Source organism: Salmo salar, chromosome ssa09 (genome assembly GCF_905237065.1).
Source record: "Salmo salar chromosome ssa09, Ssal_v3.1, whole genome shotgun sequence".
In the NCBI taxonomy this organism is placed as follows: Eukaryota; Metazoa; Chordata; class Actinopteri; order Salmoniformes; family Salmonidae; genus Salmo; species Salmo salar.
In genome coordinates, this window is record NC_059450.1 from 96,042,927 (window position 1) to 96,067,938 (window position 25,012).

The 25,012-nt window shown below is 41.8% G+C and overlaps 1 protein-coding gene across 4 annotated transcripts in view; it reads right to left on the reverse strand.

Moving 5' to 3' along the window:
* The window catches only part of LOC106612275 (kelch-like protein 4), a 63,603-nt gene extending 40,294 nt beyond the window's left edge, over window positions 1-23,309 (reverse strand). For 2 of the 4 annotated variants that reach the window (XM_045724248.1, XM_045724247.1), the window contains exons 1-2: window positions 23,027-23,309; window positions 16,766-16,848 (exon numbers count right to left, since the gene is read on the reverse strand). In XM_045724248.1, the coding sequence (XP_045580204.1) occupies window positions 16,766-16,845 (80 nt within the window). In that variant the 5' untranslated portion in view covers window positions 16,846-16,848; window positions 23,027-23,309. Of the gene's footprint in view, window positions 1-740; window positions 1,616-16,765; window positions 16,849-23,026 lie in introns of those variants that run through there. The other 2 variants (XM_014213292.2, XM_014213291.2) reach the window with 2 other exon arrangements.
* Between the last annotated feature and the right edge of the window lie 1,703 nt (window positions 23,310-25,012).

The following is a 25,012-nucleotide window of genomic DNA, read 5'->3' on the forward strand; positions in this document are numbered from 1 at the left end:
ATGGTGAACTGTATAGTTAATCATCATGGGGAAAAAGTATCCAATTGTCATACTTGAGTAAAAGTAAAGGTACCTTCATAGAAAATGGCTCAAGTAAAAGTGATAACCCAGTAAAATGGATAAAAAATCTAAAAGTATTTGGTTTTAAATATATTTAAGTATTCAAAGTAAATGTAATTGCTAAAATATACTTAAGCATCAAAAGTATAAGTAATTTCTAAATCCTTATATTAAGCAAACCAGGCGGCACCATTTTCTCGTTTTTTTTATTTATGGAAAGCCAGGGGCACACTCCAACACAGACATAATTTACAAATGAAGCATGTGTAGGAATGACCAGGGATGTTCTCTTGAAAAGTGTGTGAATAAGATCGTTTTCCTGTCCTGCTAAGCATTCAAAATGTAACAAGTACTTTTGGGTGTCAGGGAAAATGTATGGAGTAAAAAATACATTATTTTCTTTAGGAATGTAGTGAAGTAAAAGTAAAAGTTGTCAACAATATAAATAGTAAAGTGAAGTACAGATAGCCCAGAAAACGACATACTGTAAGTAATACTTTCCAGTATTTTTACTTATTAAGTAACTTACACCACTGGCCTACTGTGCATGTAAACAAGGTGCTAAAGCAATTACCTCTTGGAAAATACAACTGCCTCTGGCTTTACCGAACTTGGTTCTTAATCTGACTATGATTGTTTTGACTCAGTTTCATCCATACGTGTCTCTTGCGTTGCCATACCTGTGTCTTGCTTCCGCCTCCGAGGACTCCTCTACACTCTTCACATTCTCCTGGCTGCTCTTGGAGCAGTCCTCCTTCCTGGTGTTGTTAGGTGAGCTGCTGTTCTTAGGCAGCTCGTGGCCGTCATGCTGCTGCAGGTGCTGGATAATGTTCTGCTGGTGCCATGATTGATTACTGCCTCTGACATAGACAGGCGTGGGGGCCAGGATACTATGGACCGGACTGTTGCTGTTCTGCTTCCAGAGTCCCCCTCCGCTGCCACCTTTGTCCCGGGAGTGACTCTTCAGCCTGCCCTGGACTGGGGTCCCTCTGTGATCAAAGCTCTCCTGGAGGTATCCTACTCCTCCTCCTCCTCCACCTCCTCCTCCTCCACCGGCAGAACTCTGGGATGAATGACTAAACCAGCGCCAACGCAGCCTGAGGATCTGTTTCACGTCAAACTCTTTCTTCCCCGACATCCTTCTTTCTTTCTTTCTTTCTTTCTTTCTTTCTTTCTTTCTTTCTTTCTTTCTTTCTTTCTTTCTTTCTTTCTTTCTTTCTTTTTAGAGCTGAAGAAGAAGCCAGCAGTCAAATTTACTAGTGTAGAATCCCCCTAAAACATGGTGGAGGGAAAAGATAAAGGAGCCTATGAATTCAGTTCCAGTATGTTCAGTACTGTACGCCTCCCTCCTCCTTTTGTCTTCTTCCTCCTCCTCCTCCGTTGTTCTTTGAGTGGAGGGCAAGAAGGGAACAGTCTTCTCTCTCTCTGCAGCTTTTGTCTCCCTGTGCCTGGGCTTAATTTCCTCCTCCCTCCAACTCTCTCTATGTCTCTCTTTCTCTCTATGTCTCTCTCTCTCTATCTCTCTCTCGCTCTCTCTCTCTCTATGTCTCTCTCTCTCTCTCTCTCTCTCTTGCTGTCTCTCTCTATGTTTCTCTCTCTCTATGTCTCTCTCTCTCTATCTCTCTCTCTCTCTCTCTCTCTCTCTCTCTCTCTCTCTCTCTCTCTCTCTCTCTCTCTCTCTCTCTCTCGGTCTCTCTCTCGCTGTCTCTCTCTCTATGTTTCTCTCTCTCTATGTCTCTCTCTCTCTGTTTCAGCTGCTGATCCTCCTGCTGCTCCCTGTAAGCTCAGTTAAAGCGCATACATGACACACGCTCCCTCCCTCCCTCGCTTGTCTTCTTGGTCTCTCTCACTCGCTCCGTGTCCTCACTGCAAACGCACACAGAGGAACCGAAACAGAAATGCCCATCCCAGTATCCAGTAGCTGATAATGTTGGACTAGGCAGCCCCAGCCCCTCACCAAAGGGAGGGGAGAGAGGGAGAAGGGTGTGGGTATCATACACACAGCATGATGAGGTCACAGCTTTAACCAAGTAAATCATCTCTTCTCTGAGGGGAAGGGAAGAAAAGAACGACAGCACTATATCCTCCATCTCTAGTAGCAGGGTTCCTCAATACAAGCCTCACGCTATGCTATCATACAAGATGCACACACACGCACATGACCATATACACACACACTCACACACAGACACACACATACACACACACACACAAACACACATCACATCACATCTGCCTACACACTACTGTCCCCCCACGTCTCACGGCATCCCATAGGGAAAGAGGCTCTATCTCTCAATGCAGGCACTCAACCATGCAGAATAATGATTCTCTCCGTTCAGTCCTCCTCGTACTAGTAGAAACGCAGCATTAGTGATGAACCGTCAAGGTCGATAAGCTGCCACTGCTGATCACTTTTCAAAGACATCAAATTCTTACTTGTAAAATAAATGCAGATTAAAATGTAAATAAGTGATGTAAACATGTAGCCGCTTCCTGTATCACATGGTCCTGGATATGGACTCTAGGGTACGGAATAAAGAGACGGTTTGATATAGTGTGCAGGGTAATCTGAGGACAATCCAATCGGTCTTGAAAACATCCACAGCATAGGAAAATAAGAGTCCAGTATAAGTTGCAGTATGATACATTGTCCACAGTGATTCTTGTTCGCTCTAGTTATTTTATTATGGGAAATTAGAAATTAGTGGTCAGCAAAAAATTAAACATGCCCGAAAAAGGCTAGTGAAGTAATTGATTTCAATAATGAAGGAACAATGTGTAATGCCAAGTTAGATATGGACGCCACAGACAGACCACGAGCTATATAGCTCTGTAGTTGTGGTTTCTATAGTGATATGTTATTTTCGCTCGTACATTATAGTTGTTACTGTCTGGACAGGAGGTCTACTAATGACATTATCACCAAAGGACAGAACATTAAAGGGGAAATGTCGGATTCAATCAACAACAATGTAATTCATTTAGAAGTCCAAAGAATGCCCCTTTAAGCATTTCATGTGGTTTATTTTGACACAGACAGTCACACCTTGTCAACGCACTCTATGTTAATATATTGTCAACATACTGTATATATTATTACCTTGTCAACATACTGTATATAATATATTGTCAACATACTGTATATAATTATATCTTGTCAACATACTGTATATATTAATATATTGTCAACATACTGTATATATTATTACCTTGTCAACCTACTGTATATAATTATATCTTGTCAACATACTGTATATATTGTCAACATACTGTATATATTATTACCTTTTCAACATACTGTATATATGAATTTATTGTCAACATACTGTATATAATATCTTGTCAACATACTGTATTTATTAAAACTTTGTCAACATACTGTAAATATTAATATGTTGTCAACATACTGTATATATTAATATACTGTCAACATACTATATATTATTACCTTGTCAACATACTGCATTTTAATACCTTGTCAATATACTGTGTATATTAATATACTGTCAACATACTGTATATATTCAAACCTTGTCAACATACTGTATATATTAATATACTGTCAACATACTGTATATATTCAAATCTTGTCAACATACTGTATATATTAATATACTGTCAACATACTGTATATATTCAAACCTTGTCAACATACTGTATATCTTAATATATTGTCAACATACTATATATATTAATACCTTGTCAACATACTGTATATATTAATGCCTTGTCAACATACTGTGTATATTAATATATTGTCAACATACTGTATTTATTAAAACCTTGTCAACATACTGTATTTATTCAAACCTAGTCAACATACTGTATATATTAATACCGTTATATTGCATAGATTGAATAACAAATACATATGTATGGCAGTGGAGATTGTCATAAATATTTTACGCCATGAATCATAAACTGAGATCAGAAGTTATATGCTTTCCCCAAACCCATATCAATATCTGGAGATATATACTATTAAAGGTGGGTAACACTTTACAATAATCCCATATCAGTATCTGGAGATACAGTATATACTATTAAAGGTGGGTAACACTTTACAATAATCCCATATCAGTATCTGGAGATATATACTATTAAAGGTGGGTAACACTTTACAATAATCCCATATCAGTATCTGGAGATATATACTTTTAATGGTGGGTAACACTTTACAATAAGGTACCTTTTATAAAGCGTTTATAAATGGTTTATAGTTACGTTATTGACGGTTATTTTAAAAAGGGTAATTTATTGTAAAGTTTTACCTAAAGTATATAGTATTTACAGTATGCAATTTCCTTTGTCAATATGCTCCTGTGCGTTCAAATATGAATGCTTTTATACTGTACACCAGCAAAGATGAATGATTTCTTGCTCATACATGCTTCTGAGAGGGAAAGAAAGCCTGCTGAAATGTTGACAGTAGATTTCAATGTGCTGCAGCGGTGTGTCTCATCTTTCTCCTAGCCTCATGCTCTGTATATAAAGGGTTACATCCCAAATGGCACCCTATTGCCTATATAGTGCACTACTTTTGACCTGAGTCCTATGGGCCCTGGTCAAAAGTAGTGAACCAAATAGGGAACAGGGTGCCATGTTTGTAGCTCAGCCTTATATACAGAGGAGAGGAGGAATTTACAGCTCTTGTAGCCACTACACTCAATGACTTATTCATATGCTGTGAGCCATCAGTTGACCGTTATACTGATGGGCCAAGAAAATATTAAACAATTCTCTCTCTCTCTCTCTCTCTCTCTCTCTCTCAAACAAACAAACAAACAAACAAACAAACAAAATGATAATGAATCAAAGCTAAATGTAAATTAAAATGAATAAAAACTCAAACTAAATGATAATGAATCAAGGCTAAAACAAAATGATAATGAATCAAGGCTAAAACTAAATGATAATGAATCAAGGCTAAAACAAAATGATAATGAATCAAGGCTAAAACTAAATGATAATGAATCAAGGCTAAAACTAAATGATAATGAATCAAGTCTAAAACAAAATGATAATGAATCAAAGCATAAACTAAATGATAATGAATCAAAGCTAAATCTAAATTAAAATGAATAAAAGCTCAAACTAAATTATAATGAATTAAGGCATATTGTTTTAGCCTTGATTCATTATCATTTTGTCTAAGCCTTTAATATTTTATCCCTTCTAAAATATTTACTGTGGCTTCAGAAAGTATTCACACCCCTTTACTTTTCCACATTTTGTTGTGTCAGAAAGTGCGATTAAAATTGATTTTATTGAAATGTTTTGTCAATGATCTACTCAAAATACTATGTAAGGTCAAAATGGAAGAAATATTAAAAAAATTAAACACATCTTGATAAATATTCAACCCCCTGAGTCAATACATGTTAGAATCACTTTCGGCAGTGATTACAGCTGTGAGTCTTTCTGGGTAAGTCGCTTTGAGATTTGCACACCTGGATTGTAGAATGTTAGCACATTATTATTTTGAAAATTATTCAAGCTCTGTCAAGTTGGTTGTTCATCATTGCTAGAAAGCCATCAAGATTTTCAGGCAGATTTACAGTTGAAGCCGGAAGTTTACATACACCTTAGCCAAATACATTTAAACTCAGTTTTTCACAATTCTTGACATTTAATGTTAGTAAAAATTCCCTGTCTTAGGTCAGTTAGGATCACCACTTTATTTTAAGAATGTGAAATGTCCGAATAATAGTAGAGAGAATGATTTATTTCAGGTTTTATTTATTTCATCACATTCCCAGTGGATCAGAAGTTTACATACACTCAAATAGTATTTGGTAGCATTGCCTTTAAATAGTTTAACTTGGGTCAAACATTTCGGGTAGCCTTCCAAAAGCTTCCCACATTAAGTTGGGTGAATTTTGGCCCATTCCTCCTGACAGAGCTGGTGTAACTGAGACAGGTTTGTAGGCCTCCTTGCTCACACACACTTTTTCAGTTCTGCCCACACATTTTCTATAGGATTGAGGTCAGGGCTTTGTGATGGCCACTCCAATACCTTGACTTTGTTGTCCTTAAGCCATTTTGCCACAACTTTGGAAGTATGCTTGGGGTCATTGTCCATTTGGAAGACCCATTTGCGACTAAGCTTTACCTTCCTGACTGATGTCTTGAGATGTTGCTTCAATATATCCACATAATTTTTATCAACATGCCATCTATTTTGTGAAGTGCACCAGTCCCTCCTGCAGCAAAGCACCCCCACAACATGATGCTGCCACCCCCGTGCTTCACTGTTGGGATGGTGTTCTTCGGCATACAATTTTCTCCCTTTTTCCTCCAAACATAACGATGGTCATTATGGCCAAACAGTTCTATTTTTGTTTCATCAGACCAGAGGACATTTCTCCAAAAAGTACGATCTTTGTCCCCATGTTGTCACGTCCTGACCAGCAGAGGGCATTTTGCTTAGTCTTGGTCAGGATGTGGCAGGGGGTTTGTGTTTGTTAAATGTTGGGTTGATGATTGGGACTTCCAATTGAAGGCAGGTGTGTATAGTTGCCTTTGATTGGAAGTCCTATATAGGTGTGTGTGTTTGTCTTTGGGGTGGTGGGGAATTGTTTTTGCACTGCGTTTCATAGCCTGCAGAACTGTTGTAAATCGTGAGTACCGTTCATTGTTTTGTTTTCCCTGTGGATGCTTTTTTTCATTTACCAATTAAAAGAATGAGTGTCCACACTTCCGCTGCGTCTTGGTCCTTCTCTCTCCTGTCTGACATTTTCGCCGAAGAGTACGACTTATTTTGTGACACATGTGAAGTTGCAAACCGTAGTCTGGATTTTTTATGGCATTTTTTTTTTCACCTTTATTTAACCAGGTAGGCCAGTTGAGAACAATTTGTCATTTACATCTGCGACCTGGCCAAGATAAAGCAAGCACTGCTACACAAACAACAACACAGAGTTACACATGGAATAAACAAGCGTACAGTCAATAACACAATACGAAAAAATAAGTCTATATGCAGTGTGTGCAAATGGCTTGAGGAGGATAGACAATAAATAGGCCATAGTAGCAAAGAAATTACAATTTAGCAAATTAACACTGGAGTGATAGATGTGCAGATGATGATGTGCAAGTAGAAATACTGGTGTGCAAAAGAGCAGAAAAATACATTTAAAAAACAATATTGGGATGAGGTAGGTAGATTGGATGGGCTATTTACAGATGGGCTATGTACAGCTGCAGCGATCAGTTAGCTGCTCAGATAGCTGATGTTTAAAGTTAGTGAGGGAAATATAAGGCTCCAACTTCAGCGATTTCTGCAATTCGTTCCAGTCATTGGCAGCAGAGAACTGGAAGGAAAGGCGGCCAAAGCAGGTGTTGGCTTTGGGGATGATCAGTGAGATATACCTGCTGGAGCTCGTGCTACGGGTGGGTGTTGTTATCGTGACCAGTGAGCTGAGATAAGGCGGAGCTTTACCTAGCAAAGACTTATAGATGACCTGGAGCCAGTAGGTCTGGCGATGAATATGTAGCGAGGGCCAGCCGACGAGAGCATACAGGTCGCAGTGGTGGGTGGTATATGGCACTTTGGTGACAAAATGGATGGCACTGTGATAGACTGCATCCAATTTGCTGAGTAGAGTGTTGGAGGCTATTTTGTGAATGACATCGCAGAGAAGTCGAGGATCGGTAGGATAGTCAGTTTTACAAGGGTATGTTTGGCAGTGTGAGTGAAGGAGGCTTTGTTGCGAAACAGGAAGCTGATTCTAGATTTAATTTTGGATTGTAGATGTTTAATATGAGTCTGGAAGGAGAGTTTACAGTCTAGCTGACACCTAGGTATTTGTGGTTGTCCACATATTCTAAATCAGAACCGTCCAGAGTAGTGATGCTAGTCGAGCAGCTGGGTGGGGGCAGTGAATGGTTGAAGAGCATGCATTTAGTTTTACTAGCGTTTAAGAGCAGTTGGAGGCCACGGAAGGAGAGTTGTATGGCATTGAAGCTCGTTTGGAGGTTTGTTAACACAGTGTCCAAAGAATGGCCAGATGTATACAGAATGGTGTCGTCTGCGTAGAGGTGGATCAGGGAATCACCAGCAGCAAGAGCGACATCGTTGATATATACAGAGAAAAGAGTCGGCCCGAGAATTGAACCCTGTGGTACCCCCACAGAGACTGCCAGAGGTCCGGACAACAGGTCATCCGATTTGACACACTGAACTCTATCTGAGAAGTAGTTGGTAAACCAGGCGAGGCAGTCATTTGAGAAACCAAGGCTGTTGAGTCTGCCGATAAGAATACGGTAACTGACAGAGTCGAAAGCCTTGGCCAGGTCGATGAAGACGGCTGCACAGTACTGTCTTTTATCGATGGCGGTTATGATATCATTTAGTACCTTCAGTGTGGCTGAGGTGCACCCGTGACTGGCTCGGAAACCGGATTGCACAGAGGAGAAGGTTCAGTGGGATTCGAAATGGTAGGTGATTTGTATATTAACTTGGCTTTTGAAGACTTTAGAAAGGCAGGGCAGGATGGATATAGGTCTGTAACAGTTTGGGTCTAGAGTGTCACCCCCTTTGAAGAGGGGGATGACCGCGGAAGCTTTCCAATCTTTAGGGATCTCGGACAATATGAAAGAGAGGTTGAACAGACTGGTAATAGGGGTTGCAACAATGGATGCGGATAATTTTAGAAAGAGAGGGTCCAGATTGTCTAGCCCAGCTGATTTATACGGGTCCAGGTTTTGCAGCTCTTTCAGAACATCTGCTATCTGGATTTGGGTGAAGGAGAAGTGGGGAGGCTTGGGCAAATAGCTGCGGGGGGTGCGGAGCTGTTGGCCGGGGTTGGGGTAGCTAAGAGGAAAGCATGGCCAGCCGTAGAGAAGTGCTTATTGAAATTCTCGATTATCGTGGATTTATCAGTGGTGACAGTGTTACCTAGCCTCAGTGCAGTGGGCAGCTGGGACGAGGTGCTCTTATTCTCCATGGACTTTACAGTGTCCCAAAACTTTTTGGAGTTAGAGCTACTGGATGCAAATTTCTGTTAGAAAAAGCTAGCCTTTGCTGCCTAACTGACTGTGTGTATTGGTTCCTAACTTCCCTGAAAAGTTGCATATCACAGGGACTATTCGATGCTAATGCAGTACGCCACAAGATGTTTTTGTGCTGGTCAAGGGCAGTCAGGTCTGGAGTGAACCAAGGGCTGTATCTGTTTTTAGTTATACATTTTTTGAAAGGGACATGCTTACTTAAGATGGTGAGGAAATTACTTTTAAAGAACGACCAGGCATCCTCTACTGACAGGATGAGGTCAATATCCTTCCAGGAAACCCGGGCCAGGTTGATTAGAAAGGCCTGCTCGCAGAAGTATTTTAGGGAGCGTTTGACAGTGATGAGGGATGGTTGTTTGACCGTGGACCTTTGCTATTGTTCTGGGATTGATTTGCATTGATTTGCAAAGTACGTTCATCTCTAGCAGACAGAACGCGTCTCCTTCTTGAGCGGTATGACGGCTGTGTGGTCCTATGGTGTTTATACTTGCGTACTATTGTTTGTACAGATGAACGTGGTACCTTCAGTTGTTTGGAAATTGCTCCCAAGGATGAACCAGACTTGTGGAGGTCTACAATTTTCTTTCTGAGGTCTTGGCTGATTTATTTAGATTTTCCCATGATGTCAAGCAAAGAGGCATTGAGTTTGAAGGTAGGCCTTGAAATATATCCACAGGTACACCTCCAGTTGACTCAAATGATGTCAATTAGCCTATCAGAAGCTTCTAATGCCATGACATCATTTTCTGGAATTTTCCAAGCTGTTTAAAGGCACAGTCAACATAGTGTATGTAAACTTCTGACCCACTGGAATTGTGATCCTGTGAATTATAAGTGAAATAATCTGTCTGTAAACAATTGTTGGAAAAATGACTTGTGTCATGCACAAAGTAGATGTCCTAACCAACTTGCCAAAACTATAGTTTGTTAACAAGAAATGTGTGGAGTGGTTGAAAAACGAGTTTTAATGACTCCAACCTAAGTGTATGTAAACTTCCGACTTCAACTGTAAATCAAAACTATAACTATGCAACTACGGAACATTCAATGTCATCTTGGTAAGCAACTCTGTTGTCTATTTGGCCTTGTGTTTTAGTTCCTGCTGAAAGGTGAATTTGTGTCCCAGTGTCTGTTGGAAAGCAGACTGAACCTGATTTTCGTCTTGGATTTTGCCAGTTCTTAGCTATATTCCGTTTCTTTTTATCATGAAAAACTCCCTAGTCCTTGCCGATGACAAGCATACCTATAACATGATGCAGCCACCACCATGCTTGAAAATATGAAGAGTGGTACTCAGTGATGGGTTGTGTTGGAGTTGCCCTAAACATAACGCTTTGTATTCAGTCCATAAAGTAAAACATTTTGCCACATCTTTTGCAGTTTTACTTTAGTGCCTTTTTGCAAGCAGGATGCATGTTTTTAAATATTTTGTATTCTGTACAGGCTTCATTCTTTTCACTCTGTCATTTATGACTCAAATGACTCAAATGTAAATGTAAGTTAGTATTGTGGAGTAACTACAATGTTGTTCATCCATCCTCAGTTTTCTCCTATCACAACCATTAAACTCTGTAACTGTTTTAAAGTCACCATTGGCCTCATGGTGAAATCGCTGAGCGGTTTCCTTCCTCTCACGTATCTGAGTTAGGAAGGACGCGTCTATCTTTGTAGTGACTATGTGTATTGGTACACCATCCAAGTGTAATTAATAACTTCACCATGATCAAAGGGATATTCAACGTCTTCTTTTGTTGTTTTTACCCATCTACCAATAAGTGCCCTTCTTTGTGAGGCAGTGAAAAACCTCCCTGGTCTTTGTTGTTGAATCTGTGTTGGAAATGCACTGTTCGACTGAGGGACCTTATATATAATTGTATGTGTGTGGTACAGAGTTGAGGTAGTCATTCAAAAATCATGTTAACTGTATCTTTCAAGCCTCTAGTCAACAGAACTGTATCTCTTCTCATGGAGCAAGGTTGAGGTCAATTTCATTTCAATTCCTGTCAAATCAGGAATTACACTGACATTCACATTCAGATTCTCTTTAGTGCTTCTTAATGAGAAGCATTTTGAATTGGAATTTTGTTTACTTTCTGAATTGACTGGAATTGAAATGGAATTTACCCCAACCCTGTCATATAGCATAGCTCCCCTTAGATTTGATGCTACTATGACTTTCATTTCCATCATACAGTACATTTTTATTCACTTTTACACAAAATAGAAAAAGTGGTTTACCGTAAGTAGGAGCAGTAAGATTTGTTTTATATGTTTTCTCTATAATACATTGTATGCTGCATATTAAATATATGCAAGTAACAGCAGGGAGTCCAGGTCACGTGTGGAGTACAAGGATCATAATTTTTTATGTTTCTGCTTGATACCCCTTCTATCTAACTATATCCAAGGGGGCACAGATATTAAATTATTAAACAGGAATTCTCCCTCTGTAAGATATCATTGAATAACTTAAAATTCTAGACTTCATGTTCAAAAGCATTGTGCTGCGTATACTGTAACGTATTCAGAATGAAAGGTTCCACTGATGAAGTTTTCAATAAGTGTAATACTTTACAATAAGTAACACATTTACACATGTAGAACCAGTTTCACAGACAGGGCTTAGATTAAGCCAGGAGTTCGGCCTTAATGTGTACTAGTTAAACTAGGACATTTAAGTATCTTTCATGAACGTGGCTTAAATGTGGCTTAGTTAGTTGGAGACTATGGAGTCATGGAGTAAGGTAAATAAGCCTAAATGAGAACACCTATGTTAAGCCTGATTAGGTTAAGTATGAGCACACGCTGTTGGTTTCCTCTCTGAAACTGAGCAACAATGTTTGAAAACTCTAAATTGGGAGTGCATACATTGAACATTGATGGTAAACCAGTTGTTATGGTTACGGTACTCCTCAGCATCAGGAGTTGATGGTAAACCAGTTGTTATGGTTACGGTACTCCTCAGCATCAGGAGTTGATGGTAAACCAGTTGTTATGGTTACAGTACTCCTCAGCATCAGGAGTTGATGGTAAACCAGTTGTTATGGTTACGGTACTCCTCAGCATCAGGAGTTGATGGTAAACCAGTTGATATGGTTCCGGTACTCCTCAGGAGTTGATGGTAAACAGTTGTTATGGATACGGTACTCCTCAGCATCAGGAGTTGATGGTAAACCAGTTGATATGGTTCCGGTACTCCCGTCAGGAGTTGATGGTAAACAGTTGTTATGGATACGGTACTCCTCAGCATCAGGAGTTGATGGTAAACCAGTTGTTATGGTTACAGTACTCCTCAGCATCAGGAGTTTATGGTAAACCAGTTGCTATGGTTACGGTACTCCTCAGCATCAGGAGTTTATGGTAAACCAGTTGCTATGGTTACGGTACTCCTCAGCATCAGGAGTTGATGGTAAACCAGTTGTTATGGTTACAGTACTCCTCAGCATCAGGAGTTGATGGTAAACCAGTTGTTATGGTTACAGTACTCCTCAGCATCAGGAGTTGATGGTAAACCAGTTGTTATGGTTACGGTACTCCTCAGCATCAGGAGTTGATGGTAAACCAGTTGTTATGGTTACAGTACTCCTCAGCATCAGGAGTTTATGGTAAACCAGTTGCTATGGTTACGGTACTCCTCAGCATCAGGAGTTGATGGTAAACCAGTTGTTATGGTTACGGTACTCCTCAGCATCAGGAGTTGATGTAAACCAGTTGTTATGGTTACGGTACCCCTCAGCATCAGGAGTTGATGGTAAACCAGTTGTTATGGTTACAGTACTCCTCAGCATCAGGAGTTGATGGTAAACCAGTTGTTATGGTTACGGTACTCCTCAGCATCAGGAGTTGATGGTAAACCAGTTGATATGGTTCCGGTACTCCTCAGGAGTTGATGGTAAACCAGTTGTTATGGATACGGTACTCCTCAGCATCAGGAGTTGATGGTAAACTAGTTGATATGGTTCCGGTACTCCTCAGGAGTTGATGGTAAACAGTTGTTATGGATACGGTACTCCTCAGCATCAGGAGTTGATGGTAAACCAGTTGTTATGGTTACAGTACTCCTCAGCATCAGGAGTTTATGGTAAACCAGTTGCTATGGTTACGGTACTCCTCAGCATCAGGAGTTGATGGTAAACCAGTTGTTATGGTTACGGTACTCCTCAGCATCAGGAGTTGATGTAAACCAGTTGTTATGGTTACGGTACCCCTCAGCATCAGGAGTTGATGGTAAACCAGTTGTTATGGTTACATTACTCCTCAGCATCAGGAGTTGATGGTAAACCAGTTGTTATGGTTACAGTACTCCTCAGCATCAGGAGTTGATGGTAAACCAGTTGTTATGGTTACGGTACTCCTCAGCATCAGGAGTTGATGGTAAACCAGTTGTTATGGTTACAGTACTCCTCAGCATCAGGAGTTGATGGTAAACCAGTTGTTATGGTTACGGTACTCCTCAGCATCAGGAGTTGATGTAAACCAGTTGTTATGGTTACGGTACCCCTCAGCATCAGGAGTTGATGGTAAACCAGTTGTTATGGTTACAGTACTCCTCAGCATCAGGAGTTGATGGTAAACCAGTTGTTATGGTTACAGTACTCCTCAGCATCAGGAGTTGATGGTAAACCAGTTGTTATGGTTACGGTACTCCTCAGCATCAGGAGTTGATGGTAAACCAGTTGTTATGGTTACGGTACTCCTCAGCATCAGGAGTTGATGGTAAACCAGTTGTTATGGTTACGGTACTCCTCAGCATCGGGAGTTGATGGTAAACCAGTTGTTATGGTTACGGTACTTCTCAGCATCGGGAGTTGAAGGTAAACCAGTTGTTATGGTTACGGTACTCCTCAGCATCAGGAGTTGACGGTAAACCAGTTGTTATGGTTACGGTACTCCTCAGCATCAGGAGTTGATGGACACTTCATGGGAACATGACATCCATCTAACCAGCCAATCACTCCTGGGAAGTGCCCATATTCACAGAATTGCACTTTATAGTTGGCTTGGCCAGCAGCATCAGGGATATTTATTGTAGAGACTCCTCAGTTCACAAAATGGCCCCTGCAGACTTTGAACTATTCTACACAAGGTTGCGTCACTGGCACCACACAAATCACCAGTTTCATGATGAAAGATTCCAGATGCCAAAAACCTCAAAGTGATCAGAACTTGGAGAGAATTTCCTCTTTGAGACAGAGAGGAAATTCTAGGCTCAAGCAAAGATATTATCTCCAATACATTTTCTTTGTACATACGAAAGCGGTCTCGAAAAGCTATTTCATCAAAGTATAATTTAATGGATTACTCCTATTCACAAGTACTGGTCTGGCTGTCCTCTGTAGTGCGTGTTGGTCTTCATTTAGACATTACAAATAGTCCAGGCTCCCTCACAAACAGCACTAAGCAGAAGTTAAACCTGCCTTTTTGAAAGATTAATTTAAGCTTCAATTTAGTCCTAGAGTAGCTCTAATCCTCCCTCTTGCAATCGACTTTGTTTAATCCAGAACAGGCTAAATCTACGACTATTTTAAGATAAGTCTGTGCAAGTCTCTTTGAGTTAAGACAGCTCAAAACAGGCATTTTAGTCTGAGGCTTAATCCTTGTGTGTGAAACCGGCCTGTAAATCAACGGTCAGTCCTAAGCAACTGTAGCCTACTGATCTAATTTTCCGAAATAAAAAGGATGTATTTTTTGTCCACAGGAGACGTCTTAATCACGAGACCATGATACATTGTTACCCTTTCATAATTACCCCAAGTGGTCTTAGCTACAACACTAATTGATGAGATCTAATTATCAAAGGACAACACAATTAGGCTACACGCCTCCTTGATAAAATATGTTCTGAACTGACCTATTCAAAGTGATGTTTCTATAAAGTGATGTTTTCTCCACTGACTTTTATTTAACCTATATTTATTTGTATTTGTTTTCATTATGGATCCCCATTAGCTGCTGCCAAAGCAGCAGCCAATCTTCCTGGGGTCCAGTAAAATTAGGACCGTTTGTACAGTTAATACAAAATTGATACAGGTAAGTCAATCTTAGATGTTAAGTCCCCTATTTGAGAGGTTCTGGACTGGTTCCGACAGGGTTCCCGAGTGGCGCAGCGGTCTAAGGCACTGCATCTCAGTGCTAGAGGTGTCACTACAGACCCTGGTTTGATCCTGGGATGTATAACAACCGGCCGTAATCGGGAGTCCCATAGGGCGACGCACAATTGGCTCAGCATCGTCCGGGTTAGGGGGTTTGGTCGGGGTAGGCTGTAATTGTAAAATCTGAATTTGTTCTGAACTGACTTGCCAAGTTAAATAAAGTTTCAAGTGCTCTGTGGAAGTTGTAGGGTCCAGTGCCTTATAGCGCCAGGAAGCCCCACCTGTCTGCTCTCCTCCAACACTCTGTCAGTGGACCTGAATTCAAGTGCCAGGTTTCACACCCCACATTTGCGTAGGGAGAGACGTCACATTTTCTGGCCTTTCCTGACAAAACCTAGCCTGGGAGACTATATATGAAAGGTGACAGTCTAGCAAATTGTAGCGGCCGTTGAAGGGAGTAGACCAAGGCGCAGCGGGTTGAGTGCTCATTTTTAACTTTTATTGAACACGTAAACAAAACAAGAAACGAACGACAGCTTAACAGTTCCGTCAGGTACAAAACACTAGACTGAAAACAACCACCCACAAACACAAGCTGAAAAACCTCTACTAAATAGGACCTCCAATCAGAGGCAACAAGAAACAGCTGCCTCCAATTGAAGGTCAAACAAAAACCCTAAACATAGAAATAGAAAAACTAGACACGGACATAGAAATATACTAACATAGAACATAAACCAAAAACCCTGAAACACATAAAACAAACACCCCTGCCACGCCCTGACCAAACTACAATAACAAACAACCTCTTTTACTGGTCAGGACGTGACACAAATCCAGAAATCGTCGTTTCATCCTGCTGTGATTCTCCGCCGGATTTAGAGCTCTCAACATGAAAAGATATTAAATAATTTTGTAGAATTGAAATTCGATCCCTTTCTCTTGGTCAGAGAGGGATGAAATCTACACAACATTAATTGGAGTATAACGGTGACAAACGGCAGTCCCAACACCTTACCACTGCTACATCTGGCTATTAGCAGGGCCTTGTCTGGCAGTGAAACAGTTCATTCAGCCTCATTTACTGCCTTTTAAAAAACATAGCTGATATGGCTGAGTTGCTTAGACAAATGTGGTTTCTACTGACAATTGAGATGTACAAACTATGGCATAAGGGGACGACAAGTGGATAAGAGGCAAGCCATAATTTCGAATAAGTAATTAATGAGCAAGCTAGGACGGACATAGTCAATATAATTATTTGTTCAGACGTTATTACAGTATTCTTCCTGTACAGGAAGTCAGAACTGCAGGATAAATATAGTGGGCATATAAGTAGACAATGAAAGCCCTTACAATATTCAATGATGACATTTCTCTAAAACAGGCTATAGGCTACATGTGCCCCACCAAGTCAGAACAGTAGGCTAAATTATGAGGGGAAATGGGCCAAAGTATTAGGGTGTGGCACATGTGCTACTAACAGCTTAATACACAACATATACTTAGTACTACTTTCTTAGCAACAGTATACATTTCTCCCTTGCATATTACATAATTTATGCAGCAGCGTACTGTACATACATTTTTGGACTCACCTTGTTGTGCTGGGCTCAGTTGAACAGGAAGGTGGCGCAGCGGTCCTTCGTGGGCAAATGTTGTCATCAAAGTCTGGCATTCTCTGAAAAACACAAGGTCAAATCATGACGTTAGTGATCTTCAGGTCAGAGCTCTAGAAAGAGGCTCGAATTGCCGAGTTGGATGACCGTTTAAAACTTATTTGCCCAGTCGAAGCTTGTTTTTTCCCAGAGTTCCCAGTTGTCTTACATTTACATTACATTTAAGTCATTTAGCAGACGCTCTTATCCAGAGCGACTTACAAATTGGTGGATTCACCTTATGATATCCAGTGGAACAACCACTTTACAATAGTGCATCTAAATCTTTTAAGGGGGGGGTTAGAAGGGTTACTTTATCCTATCCTAGGTATTCCTTAAAGAGGTGGGGTTTCAGGTGTCTCCGGAAGGTGGTGATTGACTCCGCTGTCCTGGCGTCGTGAGGGAGCTTGTTCCACCATTGGGGTGCCAGAGCAGCGAACAGTTTTGACTGGGCTGAGCGGGAACTGTGCTTCCTCAGAGGTAGGGAGGCGAGCAGGCCAGAGGTGGATGAGCGCAGTGCCCTTGTTTGGGTGTAGGGCCTGATCAGAGCCTGAAGGTACGGAGGTGCCGTTCCCCTCACAGCTCCATAGGCAAGCACCATGGTCTTGTAGCGGATGCGAGCTTCAACACTGAAGTCTGTTCTGAGCTTCCAGGTGTTCTGAAAGCGGCAGAAGTCATGCTGGATTGACAGCATGGCCAATGTTGAATGTTTATCCTTTTAAGCTTGGAAAAGAGACCGTTAAACAGATTTGGACCACACACCCACTCCACTGAATAGCAGGCTAGTGATTGCTTTGCAATGCTTGCAGTTAGCCACTGATTCCTTCCAAACCACTCTTTGATGAATTTGCGATTTACAACTTGTTGTGTAATGTTTATGTCCAATGGCCGATGAGCACCGATACATTTTATCTATAATTTCTCTTCATTATTTCTCGTCATATGACAAGGATTGAAAAGGATTTGCCAGTAGATTGTGGACTTGATTCATGATGAGGACTGCTAGCATGCTAGCTAAGATTTTGAAAGTATGATGTTGACATGGTCGGTCCAATCAAAGCTACTGTAGATATAACGTGATATGATGTAATTTTATCTGTGGCCAATAATCTTGAGCCTTTTTGGATGGGCACTTCTAATGTAACTCTATGGCAGCACCCAAGGGGCTTGAATTTTCTCCCCGTAGATTTTACGGCGACGTAGTGTCCCTATGAGTGACAGAACACTGAGGCAATCACAGCGCAACTACAGAACATTACCAACCCCTACGCTCCGTATTTTCCGCTGGTTGCCCCAACACCACAGAAAGCACTGAGCTAGGTTGAAACACCTGCATTTTGGAGCTACATTACTCAAGAAAGCAAAAAGAGACCATATTTGTATGTGGCTTTATTAACTAATTAATTTGTCATTTTTTACATTGTTTGCAAACTGATATGTGACACGTATTAATGCCAAAACAACATGCAAAACAAGCACAAAACAGTTATTGTTTTGCTAAACAGCTGGGGCTCAAAACAGGTGGGAATCTGCCCCACCTGCCCTGAATGACAGGTTAAATCTTGTAGTAAGTTGTTTATGATTTGATTACTGTTATATTTAGAAAGCAGTTAAGTCATTTCAAGCCCATTTCCCCCACTTTTGTTAAATAGGGGGAAAAAACAATATATATATATGATGTTTTGATTGATATCTTTATTTATTTTCATATTTGTACTAAGTACTTGAGGTTGTGTCCTCAAAAGTGACTACACCTCACCAATTTATAAGATTTTTCTAGACATTTCTAGAACTATCCAGCATTACCAGTTATTGTTTATGGCCATCTCAGGAAACATAATTACTTTTGTCTATTTAGGCAGAACTATACATTTTGCCATAACATTCAAGAGGAACACATTCTTATTTACAATGACGACCTGTTACAGTACCTAGCATTAGTGACCCAACGGTAATAGAATTGCCTAAGAAAGTGTACAAGTGAGAATGTTCTCTTAAACTACATAAAACTGAAGCTGAAAACTGAATCTGAAAAAAGCAATAGACTGTAAATACAATGGATCTGAAACTGAATTGTAATGATATCACTTTATTATCGATACATTTTCCTACCTTAAAACAAACAATACCACATTCTAACAGTGTTATCTGTTAAGCTGTCAAGATAAAGAGCAGGCAAACTAATACAATTAACTCCAATGAATATATTGCACTATCCTCAATTACCAATTTTATTCCTGCAGGAGTCAAGGACGACATCTTCTCTAATCACTAGGCTACCTGGGGTGGCAGGTAGCCTAGTGGTTAGAGCGTTGGGCCAGTAACCAAAAAGAGGCTGGATTGAATTGCCAAGCCGACAAGGTAAAAAAATCTGTCCCCGGTAGACTGTCATTGTAAATAAGAATTTGTTCTTAACTGACTTTCCTAGTTAAATAAAGGTACAATTATCATTGTTTTTAATCCCCGTGACACAACACGACAGAAGTCCAGAGCTGGGCTAGCTACTGACATTATCATCCAAGATTTACCTCGATGAGCGGCTGTGTCACGTCCTGGCCAGTAAAAGGGGTTATTTGTCATTGTAGTTGGTCAGGGCGTGGCAGGGGGTGTTTGTTTTGTGTGGTTGGGTATTGTGGGTTTAAGTTCTAGTTTTCTTATTTCTATGTTTATCTAGCTTTTCTAGTTCTATGTGAGTTTTGTCAATGACCTCCAGTTAGAGGCAGCTGGTTGTTGTTGTCTCTAATTGGAGGCCATATTTAGTTGTGTTTGTTTTCACTGGGTTTTGTGGGTGGTTGTTTCTAGTATAGTCTATGCACCTTACTGGACTGTTTTCGTCATTTGTTTTGTGTTGATTAAGTGTTTTCTTTAATAAATAAGAGGATGAGCACTTTACCCGCTGCGTTTTGGTCCCCCTGCAATGACGAGCGTTACAGAACCACCCAGCAAAGAAGGACCAAGCAGCGGAGGAAGGAGCAGCAAGAGAGCTATTTGGAGTCCTGGACATGGGAGGAGATCCTGGATGGTAAAGGACCATGGCACCAGGCTGGGGAGTACCAGCGCCCGAAGGAGGAGCTGGAGGAAGCTAAGAGGGAATGACGGAGGTATGAGGCATTATATCCTCCATTTCAGCAGGTGAGGAGGCAGCCCCCCAAAACATTTTGGGGGGGGCATACGGGAAGTTGGGCTGAGTCAGGGGGGAGCCCTGACCTAACTTCCTGGGCGTACAGGGGAGAGCCGTGGAGCAAAGAGGAGCCAGTCAAGGAATCAAGCGAGGAGCTTGACGCAAGATTCCGGAGAGAGGTACTGGCGGAAAGGGCGCGAAGGAGCACCTGTGCTTACTATGGGGAGCGACGGAGCAAGCAAGCACCGTGTTATGCGGAGATATGCACGGTATCGCCAGTGCGCAGCTACAGCACGGTGCGCTTGGTGACAGCTCCTCACAGGTGTCATGCTAGAGCCAGCATTGAGCCAGGACCGGTGATGCAAGTTGCAAGCATCAGACTGCCGGTGAGGGTTCATGGCCCAGTGTATCCTGCTCCTCGTACTCTTCCTCCAGTGCATCAGCCCAGTCCAGTGTGTCCTGTTCCTGCTCTCCGCACTAGCCTTGTGGTGCGTGTTACTAGTCTGGCGCCTCCAAAGCCAGTCCCACGCATCAGGCCTCCAGTGCGCCTGCCCAGTCCAGTACATCCTGTTCCTGCTCCTCGCACTAGCCCTGTGGTGCGGGTTACTAGTCTGGCGCCTCCTAAGCCAGCCCCACGCATCAGGCCTCCAGTGCGCAGTCCCAGTCCAGAGCTTCCGGCGACAGTTCCCCGTCCAGAGCTTCCGGCGACGTCCTACAGTCCGGAACCGACAGAGATGGCCTACAGTCCAGAAACGACAGAGACGGCCTACAGTCCGGAACCGACAGAGACGGCCTACAGTCCAGAACCGACAGAGACGGCCAACTGTCCGGAACCTGCAGAGACGGCCTACAGTCCGGAGCCTGCAGAGACGCTCCTCAGCCCTGAGCCTCCAGCGACGCTCCTCAGCCAGGAGCCTCCAGCGACGCCCCTCAGCCCGGGGCCTCCAGCGACGCCTCTCAGCCCGGGGCCTCCAGCGACGCTCCCCAGTCAGGAGCCTCCAGAGACGCTCCCCAGCCCGGAGCCTCCAGCGACGCCTCTCAGCCAGGGGTCTCCAGCGATGCCTCTCAGCCCGGGGCCTCCAGCGACGCTTCTCAGCCCGGGGCCTCCAGCGACACCTCTCAGCCCGGGGCTTCCAGCGACGCCTCTCAGCCCGGGGCCTCCAGCGATGCCGCGCAGCCCTGAGTCTGCTGAACAGGAGCTACGGCCAGAGCCACCTCCGTGGTGGGAGGATTGGGAAGGGGGGGTGAAGCACAGGAACTCTTCCCTCCCTTTAGGTTTGGGGTTGTTTTTGTGTGTTTCGTTTTGAGGTGCATTCGGGGTCTGCACCTTTGGGGAGGGGTACTGTCACGTCCTGGCCAGTAAAAGGGGTTATTTGTCATTATAGTTGGTCAGGGCGTGGCAGGTAGTGTTTGTTTTGTGTGGTTGGGTATTGTGGGTTTAGGTTCTAGTTTTCTTATTTCTATGTTTATATAGCTTTACTAGTTCTATGTGAGTTTTGTCAATTACCTCCAGTTAGAGGCAGCTGGTTGTTGTTGTCTCTAATTGGAGGCCCTATTTAGTTGTGTTTGTTTTCACTGGGTTTTGTGGGTGGTTGTTTCTAGTATAGTCTATGCACCTTACTGAACTGTTTTCGTCGTTTGTTTTGTGTTGATTAAGTGTTTTCTTTAATAAATAAGAGGATGAGCACTTTACCCGCTGCGTTTTGGTCACCCTTCAACGACGAGCGTTACAGGCTGGCTGTACCTAGCCTACTCACTTGCCGTTTCTCCCAATATGCGACAGTATGAAGATAAAATGACTGTGTGTGTGTGTGTGTGTGTGTGTGTGTGTGTGTGTGAGAAAGTTTCAGCCTGGAATTCAATCCAATCTGCGTTATAGCGCATTTGACATTTAAAGGTAATATGCAGTATTTACTGTGAATGCTTCTCTGTGAATGCTTCTCTGTGGATGCTTCTCTGTGGATGCGGAAACATTGCCTTGGAAAGGTGCATAGCTAACAAAGCCAATGGAATTGAATCCCGGCCTCGGTCTTTAGTATTTGACAAAAGAAGTTGTACAGAGAAATGCTATGAATTAGCTATGATATCTAATATTTTTTACCAAACTGTAATTTCTGTAATACATGTTGTAATATATTCTCGGTATTGTTCAAGACACGTGCCATGTGTACTGTATGCTCTGGTTGAGTTCATATCCATGAAGTCCAGGCAGGTCAGACAGCAAATAATCAAAATGCAACATATTTGTAATTCACACTCTCTCTCTCTTTCTCTCTTTCTCTCTCTTTCTCTTTCTCTCTCTTTCTCTCTCTTTCTCTCTCTCTCTCATCCAATTAGTAAAGAGTACAGTTGCTTGATAGTGATCTAACAACACACTGACAATTTAAATACAAAAATCAGTCTTTTGAGGTTATTTGAAACAACTCCCAACATCGAGTCTCAAAGAAAAAAGTTAATTTATGAAAATAGGCTTCCTCTCACTGACTGAGTCACTATACTCTCTGTAGTACACTATATAGGGGATAGGGGGACATGTGGGACTCTGAACGTCAGAAGGGAAAAATGTATGAAAAAATTACATTTAATGTGCAGTTTGTGTCTGGGCCTGCATCTGAGGTTTTTCCTTGAATTAATACTAAGACACTTAGTAATATAGTTTATTCATAATGGTGGACGGCCAAGCCAAGGCAAGGACACGGGGCAATGGGAGTTTATTAATGACGGTGGATGGCCAAGCCAAGCCAAAGCAAGGACACAGGGCAATGGGAGTTTATTAATGATGGTGGACGGCCAAGGCAAGGACACGGGGCAATGGGAGTTTATTAATGACGGTGGACGGCCAAGCCAAGTCAGGGAAAGGACACAGGGCAATGGGAATTTATTTTAGGCTCCTGTCAGAGAAACCCTAAACACGATAATGATTTAAGTATTATCAGTATCCTCAGTGACAAATATTATTAGATAAAATTATAGAACGAAAGAAGTCAAGATTATCCCGGATCAGTGTTGATCTACACCTCGTGAAGCAGCTCAAGCATTACACGTCTAGTCACTAACTTCAAACAGAACATAGTTCTTACCTGTCAAAGGAATCCAGCTGGTTATTGCATCCAGACGGTCTTATTTTCCTCTCTAACCGACTATTTGGTATCTGGAAGTTTCTAAAAGTCTTGTAAACCAGTACTACTACAAACTACTACAAGTCTCCAATGAAATGTTCCGTTGTGTTTTAGTTCCCAATGTCCTCTTTAGCTGACAAATATTTTGGCTTCACAAAGGGAAAAAAGCACTTTCCTCTTTTAAAGGAAATTCCTGAAGAGTTCCTTCCTCTACGCTGCCTCAACAACAATTACATTCAAACAACCAGGAACAGGGAAGACTTCCTGTGTTCCTGCCAAAACACTGGGTGGGCAATGGTAGGCTACAGCTATACTACATACAGAATATGTCCCAAATAGCACCCTATCACCTATATAGTGCACTGCTTTTGACCAGGACCCATTAGGGCTCTTGTCAAAAGCAGTGCACTATTTAGGGAATAGGAGATGGCAGGCCTTATACATTTTACATTTTAGTCATTTAGCAGACGCTCTTATCCAGAGCGACTTACACTAGTGAATGCATATATTTCATTCAAAAAAAAATGTTTTCTCTGCTGGCCCCCCGTGGGAATCGAACACAAAACCCTGGTGTTGCAAACACCATGCTCTACCAACTGAGCTACAGGGAATTTCTTATTTCTCAATAAGTTAACCACAACTCTGACTACTCCTCTTGCCACATGTAGTAATATTAATACAGATCAGTCAGCAAATAATCAAAATGCAACACATTTATAATTCACACACTCTCTAACCCTCTGCTCTCTGTCTCTCTCTCTCTCTCTGTCTCTCTCTCTCTCAGTATCTGTCTCTCTCTCTCTCCCTCTCATCCAATTAGTAAAGAGTACAGTTGTTTGATAGTGATCTAACAACACACTGACAATTTAAATACAAAAATCAGTCTTTTGAGGTTATTTGAAGCAACTCCCAACATCGAGTCTCAAAGAAAAAAGTTAGTTTATGAAAATAGGCTTCCTCTCACTGACTGAGTCAGTAGTACACTCTCTGTAGTACACTGTATAGGGAATAGGGGATGCAGGCCTTATAAGCTATTTCTCAATAAGTTGACCACAACTCTGCCTACTCCTCTTGCCACGTAATAATATTAATACTGTTGTAAAACCATTTCAACGTCACCGTTAAGTTCTCTCCCGTTAAGTTCTCTGAAAGTGCACTACACTCCATAGGGTGTGGCTGAATTCTCTGTACTCTATAGGAGAGCCTCAGTGTGATTTCCTGAGAGCATAGTCCTTCATGTGGTATTTTCCATGTCACGTATCCGTTATATGTCTAAACACATTAGGTTGTATAATATAATTGTTTATCATGACACAAGGCGAGACCCAGATGCAGACACAGGAGGCAGATGGTTGGAGTCTTACAATGTTTATTCATCCAATAGGGGAAGGCATGAGAATGGTCGTGGACAGGCAAAATGTCAAAACCAATTCAGACTCCAAAAGGTAACAAAGGGCAGGCAGAATCAAGGTCAGGGCAGGCAGGATGACCAGGCAGGTGGGAAAGAAATCCAGAGTCAGACAGGGGTCAGAACCGGGACGTCTTCAAAGAGAGAATAGCAAAAGGAGTATGGTGAAAAACACGCTGGTTGCCTTGACTAAACATACAAGACGAACTGGCACAGAGAGACAGGAAACACAGGGATAAATACACTGGGGAAAATAAGCGACAGCTGGAGGGGGTGGAGACAATCACAGGAACAGGTGAAACAGATCAGGGCGTGACATTGTTAAATAATAGGGTGGGGATGATAAAGACGGTGATATAAAATAAAATCAGGGACAATTGGTATGTTAACCGTTTATTTGATTTATTTTGCACAATGAAACACATGAAACACAATAGATGCAAATTAATTAAAAACTCCGTCAAATAAAAGCAAATTACATTTTTTTCTTTCTTTATCTGTTATTGACATTTGCAGATATTTATTTTGCTATACAGGTA